Source organism: Centropristis striata, chromosome 21 (genome assembly GCF_030273125.1).
Source record: "Centropristis striata isolate RG_2023a ecotype Rhode Island chromosome 21, C.striata_1.0, whole genome shotgun sequence".
NCBI lineage: Eukaryota > Metazoa > Chordata > Actinopteri > Perciformes > Serranidae > Centropristis > Centropristis striata.
This window is the reverse complement of record NC_081537.1, coordinates 14,127,323-14,153,503: the sequence shown is the minus strand read 5'-3', so window position 1 is coordinate 14,153,503 and position 26,181 is coordinate 14,127,323. Positions and strand designations below refer to the sequence as shown.

At 38.4% G+C, this 26,181-nt stretch overlaps 1 protein-coding gene across 1 annotated transcript in view; it reads right to left on the bottom strand.

Moving 5' to 3' along the window:
* LOC131959323 (protocadherin-15-like) overlaps positions 1 to 26,181 on the bottom strand; it is a 229,577-nt gene that overhangs the window by 139,284 nt on the left and 64,112 nt on the right. The window contains exons 8-13 of the mRNA XM_059324483.1: positions 23,778 to 23,897; positions 22,365 to 22,475; positions 17,455 to 17,625; positions 7,331 to 7,439; positions 6,005 to 6,117; positions 1,235 to 1,441 (exon numbers count right to left, since the gene is read on the bottom strand). Coding sequence (XP_059180466.1) covers positions 1,235 to 1,441; positions 6,005 to 6,117; positions 7,331 to 7,439; positions 17,455 to 17,625; positions 22,365 to 22,475; positions 23,778 to 23,897 — 831 coding nt within the window. The remainder of the gene's footprint in view (positions 1 to 1,234; positions 1,442 to 6,004; positions 6,118 to 7,330; positions 7,440 to 17,454; positions 17,626 to 22,364; positions 22,476 to 23,777; positions 23,898 to 26,181) is intronic.

The window sequence follows — 26,181 nt, the reverse complement described above, 5'->3', positions numbered from 1 at the left end:
CCCGGGTCTGAAAAGTGAAGCCAAAGCGTTAGTCCTTAAAACCTGCATTCTTTCTAATGGCCAGCAGGGGGCGACTCCACTGGTTGGAAAAAGAAATCCAATTGTATAGAGGTCAATGATCAAGACCTGTGAGTTTTAAATACAATGTAGTAAAGTCTTATTCGGACTGGATTTATTTATTTCTTCAAAGCAAAACGCTACAGGAAAAAACTTTTTTTTCATGCACTGGTCAGTTTTGAGATTTTGGCCTATTTTTCTCCCACAACATGTCTTCTTTTAGAATAGTGGAAAGAAAACATCCAAAACAAACAAACAAACAAACAAACATTTAGGTGTATATTTTACTATATTTTTGAAGATTTCTCCTAAAAAAGTTAGTGTTCTGAGAAATGACCGACTTCTCACTTGATTTTTTGACCTCAGTAAACATTTTCCTTGACAAAATTATGCTCCCATTTAGTGTCAAATAGACGATAAAGCAGGGTGTGCTTTTGAGTGTGGCTACCTTGTGATTGACAAGTTGCAACCATAGTAATCTGCCATCAGGATAATGTCAAAGCTAATGCATATCCATGGCACTGAGTGCATTTAGATAGTGACTAAGTCATTTTTGGTTGACCTTGATTCATGAAAGAGGCCACTTCACATGGATTAGCCAGGAGCCAGGTGGCGGTATAAGAGGGCATGCATAGTCTGCTCAAGTTCTCAGTGAGTTTCACCCTTTCAGTCAAATATGGTCACTTCTGGCTCCAGAAAAACAAGATATTGCCAGAATGCCAAACTAGAGTCTTTAAAGCCAGTCCATAAACCAATTGGTAATGTCACAGTATATGAGCTCCACAGAGGTACCAACAGTTGACGCTTAAGTGAATTCAGAAAAAAGAGGTAAAGGTAAAATAAAAAGACCTCGGGTGGTACCTACAGGTATCTCATCGGCTGACAGCTACAAAGGAAGTAGATGCAACAAATTATATAAGTGACCTCTCATAAATATATAGCTACAGCATAATGCACACATAAATTGGATTAAAAAATGTTAAATTTAAAAAATGTATCTTCATGTAAATTTGTATAATAAACCCATAAATAATGTTAAACAAAAAGGAAATTCTGCATAATTTACAATAGCATTATTCAGACAATTAAGTATAATAATTGGAATTGTAAGAACATGAGTATACATCTGCTTATGATGTCTTTAGTCAGTGGGAGCTCTGCATGCTTTTATCCTCACCTCCTCCACATCGTTATCCAGAGCTACGATGGCCAGCGGTGCAGACAAGCTGGCAGTGGTCGCTATGGTGGTTCCCACTGGTGATGCCTCACTGACGTAGCCATGGTAACCGGTCTCAAGGAAGTACGGCGCCTGGTTGTTTTCATCCAGAACTTCGATTTGGAGGTTGGCAAAAGCTGGCAAGGGGTGGCCGTTGTCCTGCTCCGCCTAAAAGTGTAGAGAGAAAAAATAATTGTTACTTTTGGCTGCGATGCTTCACCTTCTGCACCCCTTCTGCTGTTGAAGTGCTTTTTAATGACAATACTTTGCATAATAAATATGTATTAAGATAGTGGAAACAATATTCCTCAAGAGATCAAATTCCATTAGAGTAAAACAGCAAATCCAGGGTCCCTGTTCGCCTTTTTATTGTTTCTGAATTAGGCAGATGGGTGTAAACAAAAGAACTGTGTGTATTAAATACAATGTAGTAAAGTCTTATTCGGACTGGAATTATTTATTTCTTCAAAGTAAATGCTACAGGCAATAACTTTTTTTTTCATGTACTGGTCAGTTTTGAGATTTTGTCTCCCACAACATCTCTTCTTTTAGAATAGTGGAAAGAAAACATCCAAGACAAACAAACAAACAAACAAACAAACAAACAAACATTTAGGTGTATATTTTTCTCTATTTTTTAAAGATTTCTCCAGATTTTGAAGTTAGCGTTCTATTGCTACTGAGAACATAGTCTAAACCTCGTCATCACAGGCATCATTAGAAAGCTCCCACTCTCCTGCACAATATTGTGTGTTGTACATGTGTTATATTGTTGTTACTATGAATTAGATGTAATATTTTATCTTTAAATAGTAATTTCCATTAATGATGAAATCTTTAAAAGCCAAAAACATTTTTTAAATTACCATTTTTTTCCTAACTATATTCTGAAGGTTTTTACAGAGGGGTTTGTCTATATATTATTCATAGGCTGATTTACAGAACATGTTGTTCCTAAAAACATGACGAAAATTGTAATAAACTTATTTCTCTCTTTTAATCTCTTTTAATCTCTCTCTCTCTCTCTCTCTCTCTCTCTCTCTCTCTCTCCCTCTCTCTCTCTGTATCTCTTAACAAAAATTACTAACTATATATATATAGTTAGCATATATATATATATATATGTATATGTATACCCTATTCACCTGTAGTGTTTCTCCTTAAGGGAGGTTGGGTGATTTTAACATTACCAGCACTGGTCAGTGATTTTCATCCTAAATCAGATACTATAGCAACAATTATCTATTGGTTTTCTATTAACTTGCTGGTCCTCCTGTAATTTAAATCCCCATGAAGAGCTGCTTGAAGAAGCTTTTAGTTTCTGTGCTCTCCACCTGTGGAACAGCTCATTTAAATCAGCAGTAAAACACACATTTTTCCTTTCAAATAAATTATACCCATAACTCATTTTGAATCTGTGACTATTCATTTGCTTGCTTTTGGTTTTTGTTCTACTTGCCTTTTAAATGAAATGTTTTCTCATTTTTAATGATTTATTTGCATGTTCAGGCTCTTTGTTTTTATTGCCTTTTAAATGAAATTTGAATCTTGTTTTTTAATATTTCCATGCCACTATGAAGCGCTTTGAATCGGCTTGTGAATGCTGCTCAATAAATAAACTTGCCTTGCAATGTCCTTGTACTTTATTTTACATAATCAGTGTGACATTTACATTCAAGCCATCAGGAGAGCAAGACCCCATACAAGTTAATCAAATGGGCTGATTTAACATAATCTCTGGCATTCTCATTTGAGCTCCATGTTTGTTTACATTTTAGAAAAGTGGAATTTATGCAGAGTTACCTATTAGCAGTTCTTGTCTGCATTGCACCCATGGGTGTTCAGGCAACTATCACTGAATTACTTTTCTACTGAAGAAACATTCAAATACGATGATTCTTATGCTATCTGTACATCAGAAGACTTTTAAAAGATTTTGAAAAGACTCCCAGCAAACTATCAGCTCACACCTGCTCACATCTAAAGACAAGTGTTTAGAGTTTTTAATCCCAGCCTAGTCTCAGACTGAGATTTTAGACTGACTGTGCATCTTTTTGTCCCATCATGCTCTTAGTAAAAACTTTCTAAATGGAGGAAAAGCAGCTTTTGGCTACAGCTGCTCTAGTGTGTGCAGTGGTTTGTGTTGGAAAAAAACAACAACAAAAAGAAGAGGAGAAGACGCCACAAAATGCCCCTCACAAAGCTAGAAAAGGTTTCTGTTTTTCTGACATGAAAAGTTGACTATTTTACAGTACAGTAAAAATAGATATAAAGGAAGAATAAAGGAAAAAAGGATAATTATTTATTACTTATTTATGTATACATTTATTTTTACATTTTAACTGGGTCTCCTTACTGTTCTCTTTACTACGGAACAGCACCCCCAAAAATCTAAATACATGACATCACTATATTTTTTATTGAGGACTGAGCTTACTAGCATTATTGTGATGTTACTTTTTCCTGTCGAAGTGGTTTTACTGGCCGGTCTGGAACCGGGGACCTTTCCCCCGCTCATCTATTGGTTTTTGATTGTGTTACGCCACTGCGACTTGCGATAATATCAAACACATTTGATATGATCCCAAACCCTAGACTAGGAAAAGACTGATATGAAACAGTGCAGAATACTACCTAAAACTTAACGATGGAGATGACGGGAGCGTGCTGTGACTCCAGTAAAACTCCTAGTTTTACTAAAGACTTGCACTTTTTAGTCTGGCACTGGGGAAATCTTTTGGTGTAAGCCCAGCATTAGGCAGGTTCTAGAGGTGGGGGGAAAAATCAATACAGCATAGTATGGCGATATTTTGAGTGACAATATAATAACGATTCATGGCCTCTAAGTATCGATATTTAGCGTTCATTTTTTCACCGATTTTTTTCTGGAGGCCGTAGCAGGCTAAATTTTAGCAATATACTAGAGAAACTGGTATCATATAAAATAACTAGAAGACCCAAGAAATCATGTTGGGAAGTTGTCGAAATAATGCTACAAAGTTAGGCTTTTTTTGTGTTTCATTCAAGAAAATTCAGAGCAGTGAAGCTTAAAGTTGAGGAAAGTTTGAGAAAATGCTGCAGTTGTTGCCGTCCATACATGTTTGATATCAGTTCAGTTCAGTTTGACTGAATACTTTGTTGGTCAGTCTGTGGGTTTGACTATCATTGTGAAGAAATAAAAAGACTGAAGTGAGATGAATAGACTGAGAATTTTCTCTTATTTGACGAAACAATTATTGATTGAATTTAAATTTGTGGACATAAAATGCAGGTAAACAGTTAAATCGCAATATATTCTATCGCAATACTCAACATATTGCAAAATGCTTAAAATCGCAATAATATTGTACCATGATAAAATCATATCATGGGGCCTCTGGTGATTCTCACCTCTAGGTTCTGGTTCTAAGGTGTCTTTATTCCATGATTTCGAAGCAGATTCATAGTGTTATATTTGCATTTATGATATCTAAGTAAGTATGTAGGTAAGTATACCTCGCACCAAATTATATCAATATGTGTTTCATGTCTATGTTTTAAGATTAGACTGAGTTATGACTCAAATTCACCTCACACAGCATCCCCTTCAACTCTCCCACACACCCCTGGGGGCAGCTTTTGACTTTTCTTTCTGAAGAAAGTCCACAGCCATCGCAGAACCTTTCATTTCCTGATGGTAAAATACTTCATTCCCCACCTTCCCTTGTAGTGTTAATATTGTGGGAATGGGGTTTTAGGACGAATTCGGCTATTTTAAAGAAAATTAATTTATTTGGCAGTCTAATAATAGTAACACTAATAATAAAAATAAATGGGGAGGCAGTGCTGGGCGGCTAAAACAGGAGTATTGCGCGCATCCTGCTTTGTTAAGAACGGCCTGACTTTGGCAATATTTCTCAGGTGGGATAATACTCTCTTAGTCACGTTGCTGTAAGTGGTTCAAAGCTTAAATCCGAGTCCAAAAAGACACCAAGCCTTTTCACTTCAGATTCGGTCTAGTGAGCCAGGTTCCCAAGCCCATTAAAACATGTCTCCCTCCTGCATCCTAAAAACACATGACTATACACATACTGTTTGATAGCCTGTATACCTTTCTGTTTGTTTCTGTGCTCTCTTGTGCCTCTTCTTTTCTGTTTACATCTTATTTCTATTCACCAACGTCATCTACATCTCATTATCGCTGCTGTTTTGGCTCCCTCGCGCCTCTTCCTCCTCCTCCCCTCATTCATTAGTTCATGTGGGATCAAACGGCTTTACCATCCCAGAGGTACGCCTCATGCAGTGTCATTTTAATAAACACAATTTCTGTACACTAAACAGATCCACACATGCAACAAAAATAAATCCTATAGAGGATAACCTGCATTTTCAATTTCAGTAGAGGAGAACCTGATGTATGTGTGGTGGTATAATTTTATTACCAGCCTAATTGAGACAAAAACACCTTCACGCAGCATGGAGTAGTTCTAATGCTTCACAATTACTGCCACTTAATATGTTCTGGGTACCTTTAATTGACAGAAACCAGGAAGCACCATATAAATAACTAGAGGAGGCACAGTTGCTGTTTATTCAAGTTTACAGATTTGCTGCTTGATATTTGGAGGGTTAAATGCAGGAAAAAAAAGAAAAGAAAAAAGCAGTTAGGAGGTGGTTGCTGTTTTCCATAACAAACATGCTGGGCAAAAATCAAGTTAAACCTCCCCTGTTTGAAGTTGCAGTGTTTCTCACCTTGATAACCAGATCAAATCTGCGGTAGAGTTCTCTATCGATGGGCTTTAGTAGCAGCAGCTCTGCCGTGGTTCCATTCAGGCTGAAATATTCTGCATAAGATTCTGGTTTGCCTGAGAGAAAAACAGTCAGAACTGAGCAAAAATATACAAAAATGTGGTGGTGTGTGTACGAGACAGGAGGAGACATCAGTAATTGGTTTAAGAATCAATATATGTTTGCCTGGTGGGTGTCTGGGGGGAGTATGAAAGATATCAGGAAGGGAGGGGGAGGTAAAGCAAGAGAGCGAAGATGGCTAATGCTCCCGGTTTTCTCATCTCAGCTCTCCACAGGTGGCGATGCACATACACACATACATATAGGGTGCTTTAGAATGCTGCATTGCTCAGTGGGGAAATCAAGGGAGAGGAGCAGCAACACAAGCAGCATTATTCCCCCGATATTTGTGGTTACAGATGTTTGTGTGAGCCTGTCTTTTTCTGAAAGGTGTGTTCTTGTGTCAACCGATCAAGCAACGATGCAACAGTCCATTCTTTGAAATGATTTTGTTGTCCAGAGCAATTACCAACCACTATATATTTTGTGTGATGAAGGCCATTAGAACCAACACCATCTTTAAACAATGAAGCTTTCCCTGCTGACCCTCAGTTGTTATTAATTCATTTAAAAATCGCAGATCTTGGATGAGCTGCAACAGATTTTTTTTTGCCCTTTGTGACACTCTCTCTCTCGTAATCCTTACTCAGACAGAGATTAGTTTCACAAGAGGAGTCTGAGAAATGTAATCAAGTCACTGTCAAGTCATGTCAGTACATTTTTACTGATTATGCAGATCCTCACGACTAAAAGTCAAGTCAAGTTTTTTGTGACTCTGTCGTTTTACAATTTCAAACAGTAATCAGGATGTCTTCGGGAGATGGTGCACTGTAAATCACTTTCCACTTAATGGTACTTATGAAGCATTAATGGGCAGACATTTCTACTGCTGTAATTTTGGAAACATCTGATCCTTTGCAAACTGGCAATTAGCATCCTGTTTACAATTACTTCACATACAGTATAACTCTGCTGATCCTGCATCTAAACATTTAAGTGCCTTTCTCAAATACCTTTTCTACGCTTATGGAGGCCTGAGAGCACACATCTGCATTGGCAAGATTTGGTTCCATGAAGCTTACATAACTACTGGTTTGTTAAATAATGTTTTATTTTTGTGTGACCATTCAGGGTTAACTCAAGTGGACAACATTTTGAACTCTGTATTTGTTTTCATATGTTAAAACATTTAAATTTCAAGATTTTTAACAGAACAAAGTGTAAACCTACCAATGAGGATGGAGTACAGAATCCCCGGCCGGTCAGAGGGAGGTTGTATGTTTCTGTCTTGGTCCACGGCTTGAATGGGTGGAGTCACATTGACGGGATTCACCTTACTCTGTAAACAGAATCAAAGAGGGCATTCAGATTGAATATCACAACCATTACTTACAAACATGACATAACAGATGAAAAATAAATCCTGTGATCTGCTCTATGATTTAATGGGTCCGTTCATGGCCTATGCTACAGCCTTTCGCCAAATTTCATGAAAATTGGGCTCATAATTTTTCCGCCAAAGATGTGTTTTGTTAGCACTATTGTTCAACTTCACCATAGAGTGGGTCATGTGAAAAAAAACCAAAGACATGGCCGTACGAATTCGGTGGACCATCAATTCTACCATTGAAGACCTTGACTTTGCAAATGATCTAGCCTTCAGATCACATACACAAATGCCGGAAAAAACAAACAGACTCCAATACTATGGACATCAAGTAGGACTGGTGATCAACCAAGGTCATGCCCATCAACAACCTTACACCAGCACAAATAGCTATAGGAGAACATATATTCTGAAATCTAGACATCCAGCCAATACAGCACCAAAAACTCTGTATCTACCATAGCTGCTATAGCTACTATCAAGGCTATAACTGTAAAGGACACTCATAAACTTAAGATCTAACATGTATTCTGGCCCAAGACCATCAAGAACAATTACCTCCTTAAAGTAACCCAGCAAGATGACATACACTCTATACTCAAGAGACGAAGGTGGACCTGGATTAGTCATGTACTTAGAATGGACATCAAAGAAATCCCAAGAGTCTCCTTACACTGGACCCCAGAAGGCAAAAAAAGAAAGAGGAGGCCCAATAAGACATGGTGCAGGACAATCAAGAAGGAACTATAGCAACACCATCAGACCTGGGGGACCATAGAGAAGATGGCCAAAGACAGAAGGGAGTGGAGGGACTTTGTTGCTGCCCTAGGCACCAGTTGTGATTGAGTAAATCTTAACGTAAACCTGCTAATAAATAGACAAACAAACAATCTGAACCACAAAAACAACCTCCTTGGTGGATGTAATGAATCAAACAAACAAACTCGAACTTGTAGAACATATTTAACTTTTCTCCAACAGTGTCAGCTTTAATTAAAAACAGTTACTGCTTCAGGCAACAGCTAAGGGATGAGAAGGAATATTAAAAAAACATACTTCCTAGCAGTCTGTCCCTCTTAGTTGTTCTAAGGTATAAAGAAAAGCTTTACCTAAGCTATTTATTTATGCAAAAACAAGCTCTGTGTATGCCAGCGCAGCAAACAGGAGGAATGAGAGAATTATTTGTTGGGAAAAACACACTTTGCTGTACATTAAATCATAAATAGAGCATGTACGCATATGCACGCCTACATATAACAATCTGTGATGTGTGGAAACATTCAATAAATTAAAATCATAACACGGAATAACAATTAGGACCTATTGCTATTGCTCAAATGTGCTGTTCTGCTTTGTATACACACACATACCCACACACACGCTGTGTGACTCTGCGGTGTGGAGCCATATTTGTATGCGAGTGGGGCCGGGCTATAATGTTGACTTATTATAGTGTAATATGCTGAGGTGTGGGTAGTAGACAGACCCCCAATGGGAGAAACATTACATGTCTATAGGATAAAATCTACTATCACTAAAGCTATAAAATGTTGAGCCATGCGCACCAAAAAGACTGCACATATTCCCAAACGTGCATGAATGCATCAGCATACACCTGCACACACATATATGCACCGTACACGATGGTGTTCTCATACACCTGCTATAATACAATACTTTACCACCGCACCTGTCGTGCAGCACTTAAAATCTACTAGCCATCACGGAGCTATATCTCTTTGCCTGTCAGTGAGAGAGGAGACGAGTGGGACACAGGCAGAGAAGAAGTTATGGCGAGTAATGAAGTGGAGTAAAAGAGGGTGTAAATATATGGAAGGGAGATGAATCTGCCAGGAGCAGAGGGTAAACAGGGAGCAGAGAGAGATGTAAATGCAGAAAAGAAGAAAAAGTGAGTCAGAGAACGCTGAGATACTGATACTACAATTTATGTTATTAACAGTGACAATCATCTTACACACCACTTCACAAAACACCCCACAGACAACAATATAGAAGTATAAAACCGTCAGAAGTGACAGTGAGCATTGAAAGAGAGATCCTGTGTTAAAACGTAAGGTGTAAAGAGTTCAACTCTTAAAAATGAGAAGATATGGTTTCTGACATTAGACAGTTCCACCCAACACTGACAGCCTTTTCAAGGTGGCTCAGCAGCAGTTATTCTCAAACACTCTCTTTATGATGTGAAATGTTTCAAGTACTTGAATGCAACAAGCTCAGCCTCAATACATTTGCTTTCATCTTATCCTCTAAAAGGCAAATTCGATTCTTAACTGTAAACATCATCCACTCCAAGTCTGACCTCACTTCATCAGACCTCCTCCACTTCTCAGTGCCAAAGAAATAACAGCTTTCTTATACACTTGTACCTATTGAAAGGTAAGCTGACTCGCTACTGCGGCTTCCTTCAGTTAGGGCTGCAACAAAAGATTACTTTCATAAACTGCTTCGGTTAGCTAGCATGGAGAACAAAATATTTGTAAAGCCAGAACTAGTAATCTTTTGGCACCTTAGCTTTAAAATTAACACCAAAGTTTCATGCCTCAACCAGTCAAGTTGCAGTTTACACCCAAGTCTTTCTCATTCTTGAGTCCAAGTTAATGTTTGTGCCAAATTTGAAGATATTCCCTCCAGGAAATCCTGTTGTATCGCATTCATGAAGATGGGATGGAAGATGAAAACCAAATGTTTTGGTCATCAGGTAACTGCTATCACCATTGTAGAGAGGCATAAAAAGTGACGTTTTGGTGATTATAAATTGCTTTCTCATTTACATTTTGAGGGAAATGTATTTTTTCCTTGTTTGCAGTTTTAAACAGAATGTTGTGAATTCAAACAAAAGCTTTTTGATTCATTTGGTTTTGGCAACAAAACTACTTGGTTAGGTTTAGGAAAATATTATGGTTAGGGTTATGAAACTGAGTAAAAAAAAGTATGTGTGAAACATAGTTTGCAGTTGCAAAATAAGTCAATGTTGGTTTCTAATGGGACACAAACAGCAGTCTCCTTGGTGGGTTTGTCTGAAGCATCCATTCGCCCCTACACCCCTAGAGTGGCAGGCTCTAATTGGAAACAGATTTGTGATACGTCCATTACAAGAGAATCAGAGATATACCCCTTGAAACATAATTGACACTGCAGTTTTTCTGCACTGGGACATAAATTTTAGAGACAAGCCTGTAGTAAAACCAGAAAACTCAAGGATAGAACTGAATCCACTTCATGATCCGTGCCCAAAATGTGGACCCTCCGGCAAACATCAAGCCGGGCAGCTAAAGTTAAAAGATTCTCTCCTCCCAGGACTTTAAAAAACTGAGTGTCAGAAACATGCAGGCAGGCAAGCAAACACTGCAGAGTCAGCAGGCAGAAAATCAGCAACAGGTATCAAACAGAACATGAATGACTCAGGCACGACAACAAATAAACAGCAGCACCTGGCAAATTTGTAGGGAAACTGCTTTTTTATATATACTGGGGAACTAATGAGCAAATGAGCAGCAGCTGTGCAGGCAGGTGGCTGATCCCGAGAGCCGTGAGGAAATCAATAGAGGAGGAAGAAACCCCTGAGGGCGTCTAGTGGGCAGGTGAGGCTCTGTGTCAACCGCTGAGCTATACAAGACGTTGTTTGCGGTGCAAAAGAGACACAGCATTCCCAGATCGCATAAAAAAATAACATTTACACAATGCAGTGCACCGCAGTGCTGCACAGTTGTAGTCCGAGTTGAAAGCAGCTACAAAATAAAGTTATGGCATATAGTGCTATAGTCTTTAATGCTTTGTTCCTCTTGATGTAACTTGTAGCCAATCAATTGCCAGCCTGGCGTAATGACAAAGTAAATGATTGGTCAGGTCTTGGGAGAGTAGTTTATTGTAGTGTTCAATAATCTATTTCTCCCTCACAGCTATAAATTTGTGAGTTGCAGAGGCAGCAACGTTTTTGAAGTGCATGTGTGAACATGGCCTGACAGCCAAGTCCTCGGCGTAAATGACCAGCATCTTTGTGTGTATGTGGTGTGTGTGTGTGTGAGAGAGAGAGAGAGAGAGAGAGAGAGAGAGAGGGAGAATCACACACAGAGAGAATAGTTATGTTGGCTCTAAGGCTCTGAGGTTGTCATATCTTATCAGTCTGATTAGGACTCAAACTATTATGGTGCCTTGACTCGCCTCTTCGTTCATTCCTCTCCTCACTTCACCTCGCCATCTTTCCTATACTCCAGCAACATGCTCGCTGCTGTCCTTTGCAACCCTCTCAACACAACTCCAATTTCTATCTATCCATTCTCTTGTCCTCCTCTGTCCTCCCTCTTCTCCCTTCATCAACAGTTTGAGGGGAGCGAATGTGAACCCTGAGTGTAAACCACATTCGTTAAATCTGGGTTCATACAAGCAGAATGTATCAGAGTACTCATGTCGGACGGCTTCAAAGTCTAGTCTTAATCAATCAAATAGGGCCCCTGAGAGGCAGCTGCTTTGAAAAGATAGAGGTGCATTCGGGCAGGCCTAATTGGGTAGATCATGCTGTTGGCATAAACATGCATTTATTTAAATGACCCGAGTTTAGTTGAAGTATATGATTATTTAAGAAAAAAGCTTTAGAGTTCACAATTAGTGTGTCCCAACTTGGTCTGTCTATGTGGTTCTCTTTCACATCTGTTGAGCTGCTTATACTCCCCTTTTAGTTCTTTGACTTTTAATGCCAGTGAAACTGTTGCTACATCGTCTGGAGCTGAAATAGGTGAAGAGAGAAGTTAAAAAACTGCAGGCCACTGGTATTATTATTTTTGAGGCTGTTGTGGCTCAGTTGGTAGTGGCCGCCCACTGATTGGAAGGTCGGTGAATCAATCCCTAACAATGGCAGCCTACATGTTGAAGGCAAGATACTGAAGCTCCCGATGCTGCGTTGGTCCTTGTGTGAATGCAGCATGTGGGGTAGCCTCACCAAGCAGTGTATGAATGTGTGTGTGAATGTAGTGTTAAAGTGCTTTGAGTGGTCACTAAGACTAGAAAAGTGCTATACAAGTGCAGATCATTTTGTAGGTCAGGAGATCCTGTACACACCTGCCATTCCTAAATAACCATCAATAGCAACTACAGTTTTTTTATTCGCCTACCCACACACAGACAGATAAGAGCAAAGTCCAGGTAAAGCAAAAATATATATGTGAACTTTCCACAGCACGAAAAATTGTTATTAAACACCCAGTCGAATTTTGAAAAAGAAATTCAGAAAAAACCCCATTTCTAAATGTGCAAAATTTGGTTTTAAAATAGTGAAATAATGAGCAGTATTCTCTTTTCTGAGACACTGGGGGTTTGTCCACTGAAGGCACTGAAACCTGATACCCAACTTCTCCGGTGACTCTCTGTTTCTCTCAAAATGTTCATGCCAAACAATCTACGGAGAATAAATCTTGTGTTTCTGTTCGGGTGCTCTGAGATCTGACACTTGTACACTAGACCACCCGTAGATAATAATGGTTTATATTAGGTTCATAAAATGAACCAGGATTAGCGTGCATCTAGAATATTACTTCAGACATTGTAATCTTCTGTTGCTATGACTGCACGAGGAAACGTTAGCTTCAGCAAATGGTATAAGTAAATGTATCAATGTTAGCCTCTGTTGGTAAAGATACGTATATAGTGTTGGGGGCCGAGTTATGATAAGGAAGCTCCAGTGTGTCATCAAACCATGCCCAAAAAATCCTGAACACAGAAACTGTTTATGGTCTAACTCAAAATTCAGTCATATATAGTTTTAAGTCTTTTTACATGTTTTCAGCTATTATTTTGCACCTTGTAAAATATGTTTTCATACAAATCTGTGATTTAACTTTACCTGGACTTTAATTGAAAAATGTGCTCTGGCTCTGATGCCCATCTGTGTGCTGCCTCTGTCCGTAGTCACCACTGTAGTCTCACACAATGTCCCACCCACAGCACTATCTGAATGGTTACATGTCACAAGTAGCCTAATAGCCAATTAAAGGTACTGCAGGCATCTGTGCCGCAGACGATCAAAGCCAAACACAGACTGGAGCTGCCCCAGTGAGCGAGGGGAGCTGTGTGCATATTACCCAAGTTCATAAACATCATCATCATCATAATAATGAAGTTGCAAAAACACCCGTGTTAAGCTGTGAGTAACAAAAGTAACTGGACGTAACTTCAGTTGTATTATTAGGCAAGAACTGCAAGGAGAGGAAGAGGGAGTGACACAGCACCTGGACATGGCAACTTTTTTTCTCATTTAAAATTGTACTGTAACATTGAGCTTCATAATCCCAAAAAGTTTTTGTATTCTTTCAAAAAACAGTATCTTGCCCTCTCTCTCGTCCTCTCTCTGGATGAATGCACTAAAGAAAAGGTGCAGTAGAGCTGTGGGAGTATTACACATCACAACACCAGGGAGGGCAGACTGCAATACATGCAAAGAAAGTGGGAAGAACAATGGCTCTTATTTATATATATATATGTATATTGTTAAAAAGCTCTCTTTTGCTAACTTTTGTCAGTTTCATTTCAAACTGCTAAAGGGTCTGGAAACTACGGCCGTTTCTTAGCCCTGTTTTAGGGATCCAATCACAGAACGGGGAGGGACGGCAAGACGTTGACGCATACTACCCGACAGATGGAAGCTTGTAGTTTTGTAGTTTTCTTACGGATCCAACATGGCTGCAGCAGATGCAAAACTCTCTTTGGATCTAGCTGTAGACCGCGTTTTAAATAGTTTAAAGCGAAAGTTTATTTTAAAAGAAGAACAACAATTGACTTTACACTCCTGTTTCACCGTGAAAAAGGATGTTTTATGATACACTTAATATATGCTGTTCTTTCTCCCTGTTTTGTTTAGAGAAGTAAACAGATAGAATCTATCTTGGAAATGGTATATGTGTGTTCATAATTGAAAGATCATCACAGGCTCTTTAAGTTAACCCATAAAAAATATTTTCAACAGTTTTCAAAACAGTTTTTCATCTAAATAATGGAAGATATGGAAGAATAAATGGAAGAGCTCAGAAAAAGATGGTAAAATCATATAATAGTTGTTGTTTTTTTAGTTAATATATATGTAACTGGTTGTGTTAAATGGGCATATGATGAACACAACACCTTTATGGACCAAAAAAATAGCAGTGGATGGCTCCTCTCTCTCTCTCTCTCTCCCCCCCCCCCCCCCCCCCCCCCCCCCCCCCCTCTCTCTCTCAAATATGGCATCAATGTATGAGAATCAATCTTACATGGTGTTGTGATGAAACCTGCGATTTAGACCTCTACATTTTACTGCAATGTACATTGGTTCCAAATATCAGTTATCAGTCTCCTTGGTTACTAGTAATATAATTGACAGTTGATCCAGAGTCTAAACCCCATTTAATGGTTCTATTGTTGTTGAATGGCCAACCAAGTCAAGCCAGTGAGCCTGCATGTAAAATAAAAGGGCCCTTGGATGAACATTCATTTGATGAAATATACTGCTCCTTTTCCTGCTACGAAATGTCAAATTGTATGTGTTCCCTTAAAAATGAGCTTTAATCTATCATCTGCAAAAGTCCCAACTTCTGCATGGAAGAGTCATCAGAGTCTCTCTTTTAAAGAGATAAAATCTCCAGCAGAAAGAAGAGGAAACAAAGCAACTTCAGTTTGTCTGACTGATCCCGATTTTCTTTACTGCTGTGATGTTGTAAGATTATAAATAAACAGTGGAATTAGAGAAGCATCTGGAGTCAACAGCAGTTGTCTATTGGGAGCCAATTGACAAGTGAGAAACAATCTTTGCGTTTGATGCAATGTGTTTTATACATCGCTTCAGATTTTAAAACCCCTCAAGTATTTTCCTAGCATAACTTTTCTGTGTGTCTGACTTTACCGCTCTCTTCCTCCCTGTTTGATGCCACCCCCCATCCTCCCCACTACCTCTCCATCGTAAACCCTGTCCTTGTCTGCGTACACTTGCTCCTTCTCAAAACCACGAGGTGTAAAGTTGATTTACTCCTGTTGTTCCTCGCTGTGTCTCTCTTGGCTTGGAGAAAATAGTGTGTGTGTGTGTGTGTGTGTGTGTGTGTGTGTGTCTGTGTGTGTCTGTGAGAGTGAGGAAAGATAAGACGATGTGTGAAGGCAGAGAAAGAGTTCCCTCAGTGTGTCTGAGTAAAGTGAGCGTGTGTGTATATGTGTGTGTGTGTGTGTGTGTGTGTGTGTGTGTCTGTGTGTGTGTACTTGTGACAAAGATCTCAGTAGAAACAAAGAGATGAAGTCGACAATGTCCAGTTGGGCATGACTGCTCTACTGGCTTGACACTGTTACTGGTCTGTGTGTGTGTGTGTGTGTGTGTAGGTGAATGGGGGGGTGTTAAGGCATGAACGCACTGCTAGCTTGTCACCATCAAGGGTGTGTGTGTGTGTGTGTGTGTGTGTGTGTGTTAAGGGATGAATGCTCTGCTGACTTGTCAGAGTTGAGGATTTTGCCTGCAGCGACTTTGTCTCATTTACAAAGTGGCATTGTAAGTCGCTCTGGATAACAGCATCAGCTAAATGCCTGAGATACAAATGCTAAATGATATATACAGCTGTGTAAGCATAAATGCATACCACGGTGTTGCAGATGTACTTTTATATAGCACTGGTTCACACACAAGAGATTTACAGTGTAATCTGACAGGAATCACATAGACTAACTTTGAATCTTAGTGCAAAACAGTCTGTTAGGGTTATTGAATACAGTAGCTTTCTTATTAGTGACAGAGCTGCCAAAAACAGAGACTGTAGAAAAGGAGTGGTTGTAGCTGCCATGATTGTTTTTTGGCTACCGTTTTGAAGCCACAAGTTTAGCAATTTGGCTGTTTTTAATTGAGCCAGGAATTATCATATTTGGACAAGAGGACAAGATAAGTTATCAGCAATCGCTACTAGCTAGGTAGCTTGGTTAGCAAGGTGCAAAAATTAACAGCTGACTCCTTAAAGTGTCTTTGGTGGACATTTTTAGGCGAGCAAAATGTTACAATTAGTGTTCATTAACTGAAAACACATTGTAAAAAGGGTCAAAGTTGTGAGACAAAAACACGGACAACTACATCCTGGTAGCATCTTGTTGATCACAAGTGAAGTAAGCATCTTTCATTTATTTATGTTGTTTGTTAGCTTGTAACCGGCAGATGATAACACAGCATTAGTGGTTATTAAATATACAAAAATATATGCTGCAGTGTGGTCACATTAATGATATGTATTGTTACATACAAGATGTGCCATATGGACATGTTAACAAGGATAAAAACTTGATTTTTAGTACATTTAAAAAGCTGTATTAGAGAAAGGGGGTTCGAAACAAAAAGTTAGCCCACCCTAAAGCATCCCCTGCTTAATCATCTTTTTACTTTAAAAAGTATGTTGAAGAAGACCTAAAACTAGCGATTGAGACCATAAACTCATTGGGAAAATGCTCTCTGAGGTAATAAAATCAAGTGAGAAGTGGGTAATTTTCACATAGATTCTTAAACAGTCAGACTTGTTTTTAGGCCATTAGAAATAATGCAGGTTTGAAATACTTCAACATTGGCTTCACTTTTTAGTTTCAGAGGTTGCTGTGTGGTCCAAATTAATATTGCATAAACTTAAACTGATATTGACAGCTTTTAAAGTGTAGACATACATATCTGTGTCTGCACTGCCTGCTTCTCTGAACTGGGTGCTTTCCAATCGCCATTTACTGTAGGAAATGCACTGACTAGTACTTCATACAACCCCACTTCAGAAAACCCAAACTATCCCTTTAATTCAGGTCTTAAGTGACTACCAAAACTATCCTATATCAAGAAATAGCCCTATAAATAAGTATAAACTTAAAACATGCAGCGCACACACACACCGCCGCAATGCACATAATCACACAGACACAAATACAAACATGCAAACATGGGTGTATAACACAAGTACATCAAAGACACTCTTACCGGCTCCGTCAGCTCCAGTACATTAGCCCTATACGTGATGGGACTGCAGTCACGGGTATTTCCCACAAGCATACATGGTAGAAACATGGGACCCAAGTCATCACCATCCAGCACATCCACAGTCAGAGTGGTGGTGGCCGTACGGCGCCCACTGGGATACGGGGCTCGATCCTAGACACAGAGAGAAACGTGTATATTTTATTTTTTGGATGATACTGCACTTTCTCCTTTAGATATCTGCATATCTTTATCTTCGTGCCTTGAATACATAATGACCACAACATAGGCATGCTGAATATTTTTAGAAAGTCAAATCAACAAAGCTGCGGGGGGCTCTCAGGGCCTTCAAAGGATGGTGTCCACTTGACTTACCATCTTCATGTCAAATTATACCTCATCAAGGGCTTTTATAGGCGGTTCAGCACAGCATAGCACCTCACAGACTGCACAGGCACGACAAGGAGAAACGCCTTAGCCTTTTCCACCAATGTATATAATGAATGTATTTCAATAACAATGTTTCATGAAAGCTAGTGGAGCCAAGACCCTTGATCCTAATCAATTATTGATGGATCATTATTATCAAATTTATGAAAATACTGAAAGCTAGAAAAAACTGTCACAAGCTATTTTTTGCCGCAATACCAAAACAGTATGTTATGTGATTTACAAATTAACTATAACTTTGCAGTGTTTGCACTTTCCATCTGTTGCAGTTCAATGAGTGGCCAGAGAAAACTGAAATGTTGAGCACCTTCCAGGCTTCATTAAAAGGCATCAATTAGATAAGATAGACAGGCAGGGAAGATATACAGCAGCACCAAGTAGTGTTAGATTTTTTTTTTTTTTTTGAAGATTTAAAGCTAAATTTAAGTAGATCAGTGGAGCAATAAATTTAATAAACACAACTAATGTATGTGAATTATTAATACAATAAACAAGATTCACAACTTAGCTGCTGTACCACACTCCTGTATATTCAATGAATGGCAAGAAACACTTCTAAGAAATTGGATAAGACAAAACAAGCAGGGCAGATGAAGTCAGAAACATTTTTTCATGCCCTCAAGCCATGAAAAGAACCTATGACAGCCTAGCCTTACTGGTGTAATTTAACAGAATAATTATGCCCGTATACAGTCATGCCAATTTAGTCAGCCCAGGGAATCTTTTGGCATTTTATTTCCACCAGTAAATCCAGTTTGGCACTGAAAGAAAGTTCCTGACTTTTGTTTTTGAAATGTATGGTAGCATGTGTAAAATAACATTACTGCTTTGTTCAGTGATCCCCTGTAGAGCACCCTCCAAATATATTCTCATGATCTCATAGGTGTTTATTGTGTGCTGCAGAAAAGAACATCTTTGCCCAGGCTGAAACCAACTATTAAAGACAGCATTTCCACAGACGGTGTTCAGTCTTTCAGCAAGAAGATGCTCTCATCCCAAGCAGACAGGAAATGCCTGTGACCACAAAATCACATTTGAAAAAATACCTGCTGCAGGACAAAATGCAGATGAAGTTGTGCAGCAAATCAGCACCTAGAAAATGTATTAATCTTGTAATTGTAGATAGTATCTTATATTTGTTTATGTTGGTATGCTCAGCCCTTTTCAAAGAGACCCTTTTCAAAGTGCCATACGGACGTGTTAACAGGGGTACAAACTAGATTTTAGTTGAACTTTTACACTTAAAAAGCTGCATTAGAAAAAGGAGTTTTGAAAACAAAAAGATACAGTTTTTCGATGTTACCTGAATGAACACGGTGGCACAAAAAAAAATGAATAAACTGATCCGTAGTAAACATTCCATTGGGAATGTTTATTGTGTAAAGGTTGCAGGGTTTTAAAAAACACCTAGACCTAAATGTATGACCTTGATGCACACAAAGTGATGAATAGCTGTGCTTGCACACTATCAAGTTTTTGTTCAGAATTAGACCTTCAGTAGACCTTACATTGAAATAGCTGTGTTTCAGTGAGGCCCTCGTAAAATATCAGTACAACTCTAAATGCTGAGTCCTTGTCGGACGCTGAAAGTGGAGCTATTCACAAACTTTTATTCCCGCTCAGCCATTTATGTGGAATTACTCTTTTGTGTACTCATTTCTAATTCCAGTGCTAATGTGTATTTGTTGATCTGCTGTTGGTGGAGTATCCGCCAACCAATTTCATACAAAGCTGCTCAGCAAAATTTACAGGAAACACTTAACAGGCCTATTCATGTATTGGTCGATGTGACTGCTGTGTTTCAATATAATTAGGATACACACAAACCCTTTTCTACTTTTATTTTGTAAAGCTCTCTGTAAAAAATAGCCAAAAAGCAAAAAGCTGTAATTGAATAATCTATTCAACCACATGTCAACACTCTAAAATAACTATTTAAAATCTGTGAAAGTCATCTAGATCCTGATCTACCTCCCCTTTTTTGTGGTGGTGTCTGTATGTACAGCTGCAAAGTTTTCTTCCATTAAGCTCTTTCTGTGCACCACTGACTTGAAATGTGGCCAGACAAGATAAGGAGCATAAAACCTTAATTAAGTTTTGTTAAAGTTCCTGTTTTACTGTAATTTACTTTTACACCTGAATTGAGTGTTCCTCTATCACTGCACTACATTAAGCTGTCCTTAGTGTCAATCATCTGACAGTAAAAGGAAAGACTGGAGGTCTCCGCCAGCAAGTAATCTCTTCAAAACATGGTGCCTTGTAACATCCATGTTTTTGTGGGTTGTCTTTCTTCCACCAGGACAGCAGTTCATTTCAAGCAACGATTGACACCATAAAGAATCTAATTATGTACTGCATGCATTTCAAAATAACTGGGGGAATGTAAACTAGACAGTGACAGCAGAGAACAGCCTCCGCCGTAACTGTAAATAACACCAGAATTGTGTTTTTATTCTGCACTCATTCAAACTCTGCCCACTTTTTAGCGTTTTATGTTGCCTGTCACTGAAGCCATCATATAAAAAGATAGTAAATGTATCACTTTTCCCCCACAGAAGTACACATTGTGTGACATAAAGGCACAATGAGTCGGATTTACTTTTATTATTGTCACTAAACAAAAATAATCCCTCTCAATCATCACTTATTGACAGCTAAAGATCTATGAACCTGTCCTTTGCCTGTATTTTCTCTTCTTTTTGCTATGTTCAGGAGGTTTCTGGGTGTCACCCTTTGGGCAAATGCATACAGAGTGTGAGGGCTGGGACTTCATAAAAATAATGACCAGGTGGAAGAAAGTAAGCACACATCCAAGAGGAAGCTACGAAAATGGCGAACAAAGTGCCAAAATAAACCCCCGAAAATATATAGCAAGGCCAAAGCCAAGTTGACAAAGCGAAAGTGAATCAGGGTTTGGCTTTGAGCTCCTGGCAAGCACTTCTCGTGTCGTTGAGCCGAGGAGATGTCAACTTTAAATGTTGTGTTACAAACCACATGAGACATATCCTGCTCAATATGCCTTTCAGTTAGTAGTGTGACATTAAATACATGTGCTCACTTTATTGCTGAGAGTTATATGAGTAGATTGATACCATACTCTCATAGCGGTGCATTACATGTGAAGCTACAGCCGGACATGGTTCTCTTAGCTTAGCATAAAGCTTAGCATGAAGACTATAATCAGCTAAGGAAATCATTCCAGCACATAACTCCTGTAAAATCTCAGTTTGTCATTTTTCTCTTCAGTTTATGTACATATTAAATGAACCAGATTCTTTGTGTTAATTAGTGAGCTGTGGAAATGATAGTATGCAGTTTCCCTTACCTTAGGACCTTAGGTCTTTGAGCTAAGCTAAGCTAAGCTAAGCTAAGCTAAGCTAAGCTAAGCTAAACTACCAGTTGCAGCTTCATATTTATCCTACAGACATAATAGTACCACTACTAGGTCTGTAGGATAAATAGATCTAATTAAACTCTTGGCAAGAAAGCAAACAAGCATATTTCCCAAAGTGTTTATGTATTCTTTTCATTGCTATTGCTATCATCATGTATTTATAGCTGTAATATGTAGGATAAGACAGTGATAAAAGATATCTTCATTCTGTTCTGTACATTAATTATTTAGATACGGTTATAAGTTTATATGGCTCAATCAATTACTGTATATTTTTTCCCTTAGCTAAAAAAGTTCAGTCTTATTCAAAGGGTTTGTTTCCCTGCAAGCGCATGGTTTCTCAGTCTTTTCTAAGAATTTATATTCAGCAAATTCACAGCCACTCAAAACACGCTTAATATTGTATCCAGACGAACAGTGAGTGAATACGTCAGGCTTTCAAGCAGTCAGAAAACACATTAATCTTTCAGTGTACTGGTGACTTTTAATAATGCTTTCAGGATAAATGGGCCTTGAGACATGAATATTTGCCACACTTTGTTGAGAACTAAAGTTTTGTAAGCAGGGTTTTTTGTCACTACACAAACCTTAATGGTGGAATCAGCAGCTTAAACAATCTTCTGTTATGCCTCACTTTAGGTCCTTCAAACCTCTCCCACGTCCCCATGAGCTTTGCATGTTGAGTGAAATTAACTTTATCATAGATTACTTTTATGAATAAAACATACCGCTGTAAAATAAAAGGCGGAAAACAATTGCATTAACAAAGATATTAGTGATAATTAAGGATGCACTTATAATTCCCCTACGGCCAACTCAACAGAGCAAAAATAATCCAAGCCTGTGCAACAGCAATGTTACCATGATAATAAAAATTTACATAAAAATAACAACACTCAAGGCTGCAGACCATACTCCCACTCAATCGGGAGGTTTATTTTCTTCAGACTGCCTGTATAACAGGTCTCAGATGATACCTTAACTTTCGCAAGTTTTATTATTTATTATTTATGAGAAAATATTACCAAGAAATGGGAATATATGAAAAAAATAAATGACAATCACTTACATTTGCCTGGATGATGACCAGGTACCGTGTTATCTCCTCATAGTTGAGTCTTTCTTTCAGAACCACTGAACCAAACAGTGTCAGTGGGATGTCAAAGGTTCTGTTTGTTGTCTGAAACACACAGAGACACATTACAAACACTAAGATAGAAAGTCACTTAAAGAGTCAACAGTTCATTTTTCACCTTTCTAGAGTTTAGAGTAGGACTCCAATGTCGAATTTACAGCTTTAAAGCTGTAATGGCAGAAGTGAGCCATAAATAATGCCAACATTTCAATTCACACACTAGTTTTTAAAGTTTTGTAGTTTTAAAGCCTTAGTTTAACCAGGCTACTCATGCTACCTAGCTGGCTAGGTGGTTTGTGCGCCTATAAACAGCTCAGCAAAGTGTAGAGAAACTCTATTTGTCTTTTTAATATTCACAGAGTTGTGTGTTTTTCTTTGAGGAACCCTAGATTCAAAGTATATCTGAGGTAACTAATTAGCTGCTGCCTTTAAAACTTTCAGAGCCCTGCCTAGCTTGTTAGCCAACTTGGTAGATAGCATATCCAGCCACAAAAAAGCTAGCTTGTACATCCCTGAAAAGCTAAATAAACAAAAGAAGTTATTTTTGTCTCTGTGCTGTTTTTAAAGCAATAGCTACATAGCTGATTCAGAATTACTTTCACATTGAAGTTGTTATCACTAACAGTTGCCAACCATGGATGATAACTGGATACTCTGGAGGCTCTGCTTATTCTATATGAAAGCTGCACAGTGGCACATGATGCCAAAAAAGTTAGACCTCCGTTCATCAAAAATACACTGGTTTAAAAAACAGTAACAACAACAACTGTATCTTCCGCTTGTCTTCCGTACTTATTAAGCCCATACGGCTTTCGGATAAAACATTTTTTTTCAAAAGTTTTTTCGCTAACTTGAATGTGAATCAAACCATTTAATCTCACGGCTCTCCTTGACTTTCCAAATGTTATCAGACCGAATGGATCAAATTCTGACAGCAAATTGAGTCGGGGATTGTGAGGTTCAGAAAAAAGGAATCTGTTTCTTTGCCAATGTAAGTCTATGGCATAAAGTCTTTATGGGCCCAATGGCATCACCTGACACACCCGGAAATTTTAATTCCAGCATTTTGCCGCTATGTCATGCTGTTCATGGGGGCTTGGTGCTAGCTGGTTTAATGAGCAGTTGTTGAGCTTGTGTCTTTAGTTTCAGTGGCGGGGGACATGTGCTTGTCTGAAAAGTTCAGGGAGCAATGACAACACCACTGTCATGAAAGTGTCTTTATAAAATAAAAAGTGCCATGAAATTAAGAAAAAAAAACCCTGTAAATCTGACGTGCGTATTTTGACAAAAACAAACAAACAAAAAACTCTATAAGGAAATAAAAACATGGTTGGATAGATAACTTACCGGGTCTTTTGGGTTGTACTGGATGGTGTACTCTATCTGTCCGTTGGGACCGTCGTCAATATCTGTTGCCCCATTGTTCCCCCAGAAACCAGAGAAGATAGTGGTTCCTACCGGCGTCAGCTGAAAACACAACAGAGAGAGAGAGAATTTCAGTATCATGTCAAACACTTTAATACCCTGTACTGCTGACATCAAACAGCTTCTATGCTGTACTGTTGTGTCTCGACTTCCTGACATCTACTGCCTGCATGTGGCAGAGATGAGGGAGGGGCACATTAAAAAACTCTTCACATGAGCCCGGCCATAAGGGATCTTGATACCCCACTGTCTCGACAAAACAAACAGAAAATGACTTGCAGTTTTATGTTTATTGTGCTCAAATGGGGCTTGAGAAGGAAGATCAGCTTGCAGCTGTTTGTGTGCTTTCATTTGCTCTGGAAAAAAAATGAAACAAGGGCAGCATGGTTTGTGCAACTTTCTGTCAGTCTGTGCTTCAGTCTTTCTCCCTGTCACTACTGTGAGTGTTTGCTACACCTCATTGCCCCACTGAATAGAAGTTTCTAGATAAAACGAGACACAGGGTGATAGAAAATCAAGTTTGTTATGTGAAGAGTGCTTGTCTCACAAGACAAAAAGACAGCGTAGGTGTCTTTATCGCTATTTTGGTCTTTGATTTCAGTGAAATAAAATAATGATAGAAACAGAAACAGATTGGCCCCAAATACTCATCGTTATAAAATAATGAGTCAATGTCAGAACAGATTACAGCAGTGAGCTTAAAGGTGTAGGAAGACGCCACAGCTTATTACGCCTACCCTTTTCACAGTGTAAAATTAACTAAATTAATGAACTACAAACAATTAAATTCAATGTGTCACAGTGTGTTAGTAAACCTCCTGATTATTTCTCACTTCAAGTTTACTTAGCTATTAATAGTGTTAATTTAACTAATTTTACATATGTAAAAGTTTCTTCTGTGATTCTTAGTCACCAAATGATATGCAAGAGTACTGATATGAGGCCTAAAAGGTCAGAATATAAAAATGTTTTTAAATGTAATGTAATGTTCATTTTTCATGTTTAATAGTTTCATTCCGTAGCTTATCATGCATCTGTTCACAAGCAAACACTAATCATAACATTAAGTAGTCTAATCTTAGAAGGATACAGAGTTTATGTTGCTAATAATGCAGTTCCAACAGTAGAATTTAACACTATTTTTTTTTAGCAGAAGCAAGAAATTTTTTTTTATCAATACAATCATTTTTAATCAATATTTTGAGTGTAATTATTGATTTGAATAGTTGGAAAATGTACAGTGAGCAGATCATTAGAGCAGGGGTTTAATTTGCAATAATGACTCATGATAATTAAGGTAAAATAAGTTATTAAATAATTAAAAAGTTGTCATTGCAGCTCATTTCAGTTAAACATATGTTCATTTCAGGTAACAACAAACTAAATGTTTGGATGAACAATGCTTTTATTCTTATTAGTTGTTGTTTTTTTTCAAAACTTGAGGAAAAACGACGGTCAAAAATGTAAACAACTATGATATCCTCTGTTATGTAGTTAGCAGTGTAAAGTGTCTACTTTATGTAAGGTGTAGTTGGCGGCCTTAAATGTATATAAAAACGGTAAATAAAAGCCAATATGGCATTTATTTACAGTGCCTTCTACTTTGTGTGCCAATGCACATATTTTGGATTCTGGCTTCAACAAGGTAAATCCCTTTTTTAGCAGAGAAAAGAGAAGCCAGACATTCAGAAAGATATCCAGTTAGATTTTCGGAGAGAAATTCTATACCCGAAAGTTGAACCTTTGCCACAGCACATGAAAGGAATAACTTTTCCAGCCACAAATTGCTGTGCTGTATTTTTTTTTTTCAACCGTGTGCCTCAGGATCTATGATTATGTGTCAAAACAGAAGTCTAATCTCCAGACGGCACGAGAAACATTTGAGATTAAGTTTAATTTAGCTGCTGCACCAATGATTTGTTACATCATTTCCCTAAACAGGGTTATCTCTGCCTCCCACTGATCCAACAATGGTCCTCAGAACGTCTCATGCTGTCACTTTGCCACTTTCGGATACGGCACTAATGAAACAACTCCAGACTCTGGCACCAGTGCCAACTCATGAAATCAGCCACAAGGATCACCTTGTTCCCGAAAACTTCCACAGTGAACTCATAAACCTGTGTCCTAGACGTACTTATAAATAACCATATTGTCTCTCTGTGTGTCTTAATCTGTCTGCTTCACTTTCCTGCACTCAATAATCACCAACTAAAAGCAAATTCTATGTAGATAATGCTGGATGTAACCCTCTCAATATTAAATGTACTGCATTAGGTGGTTGGAGTTCTGGGGGCAAACTAAAGTGAATTAGACAATAGCCGTC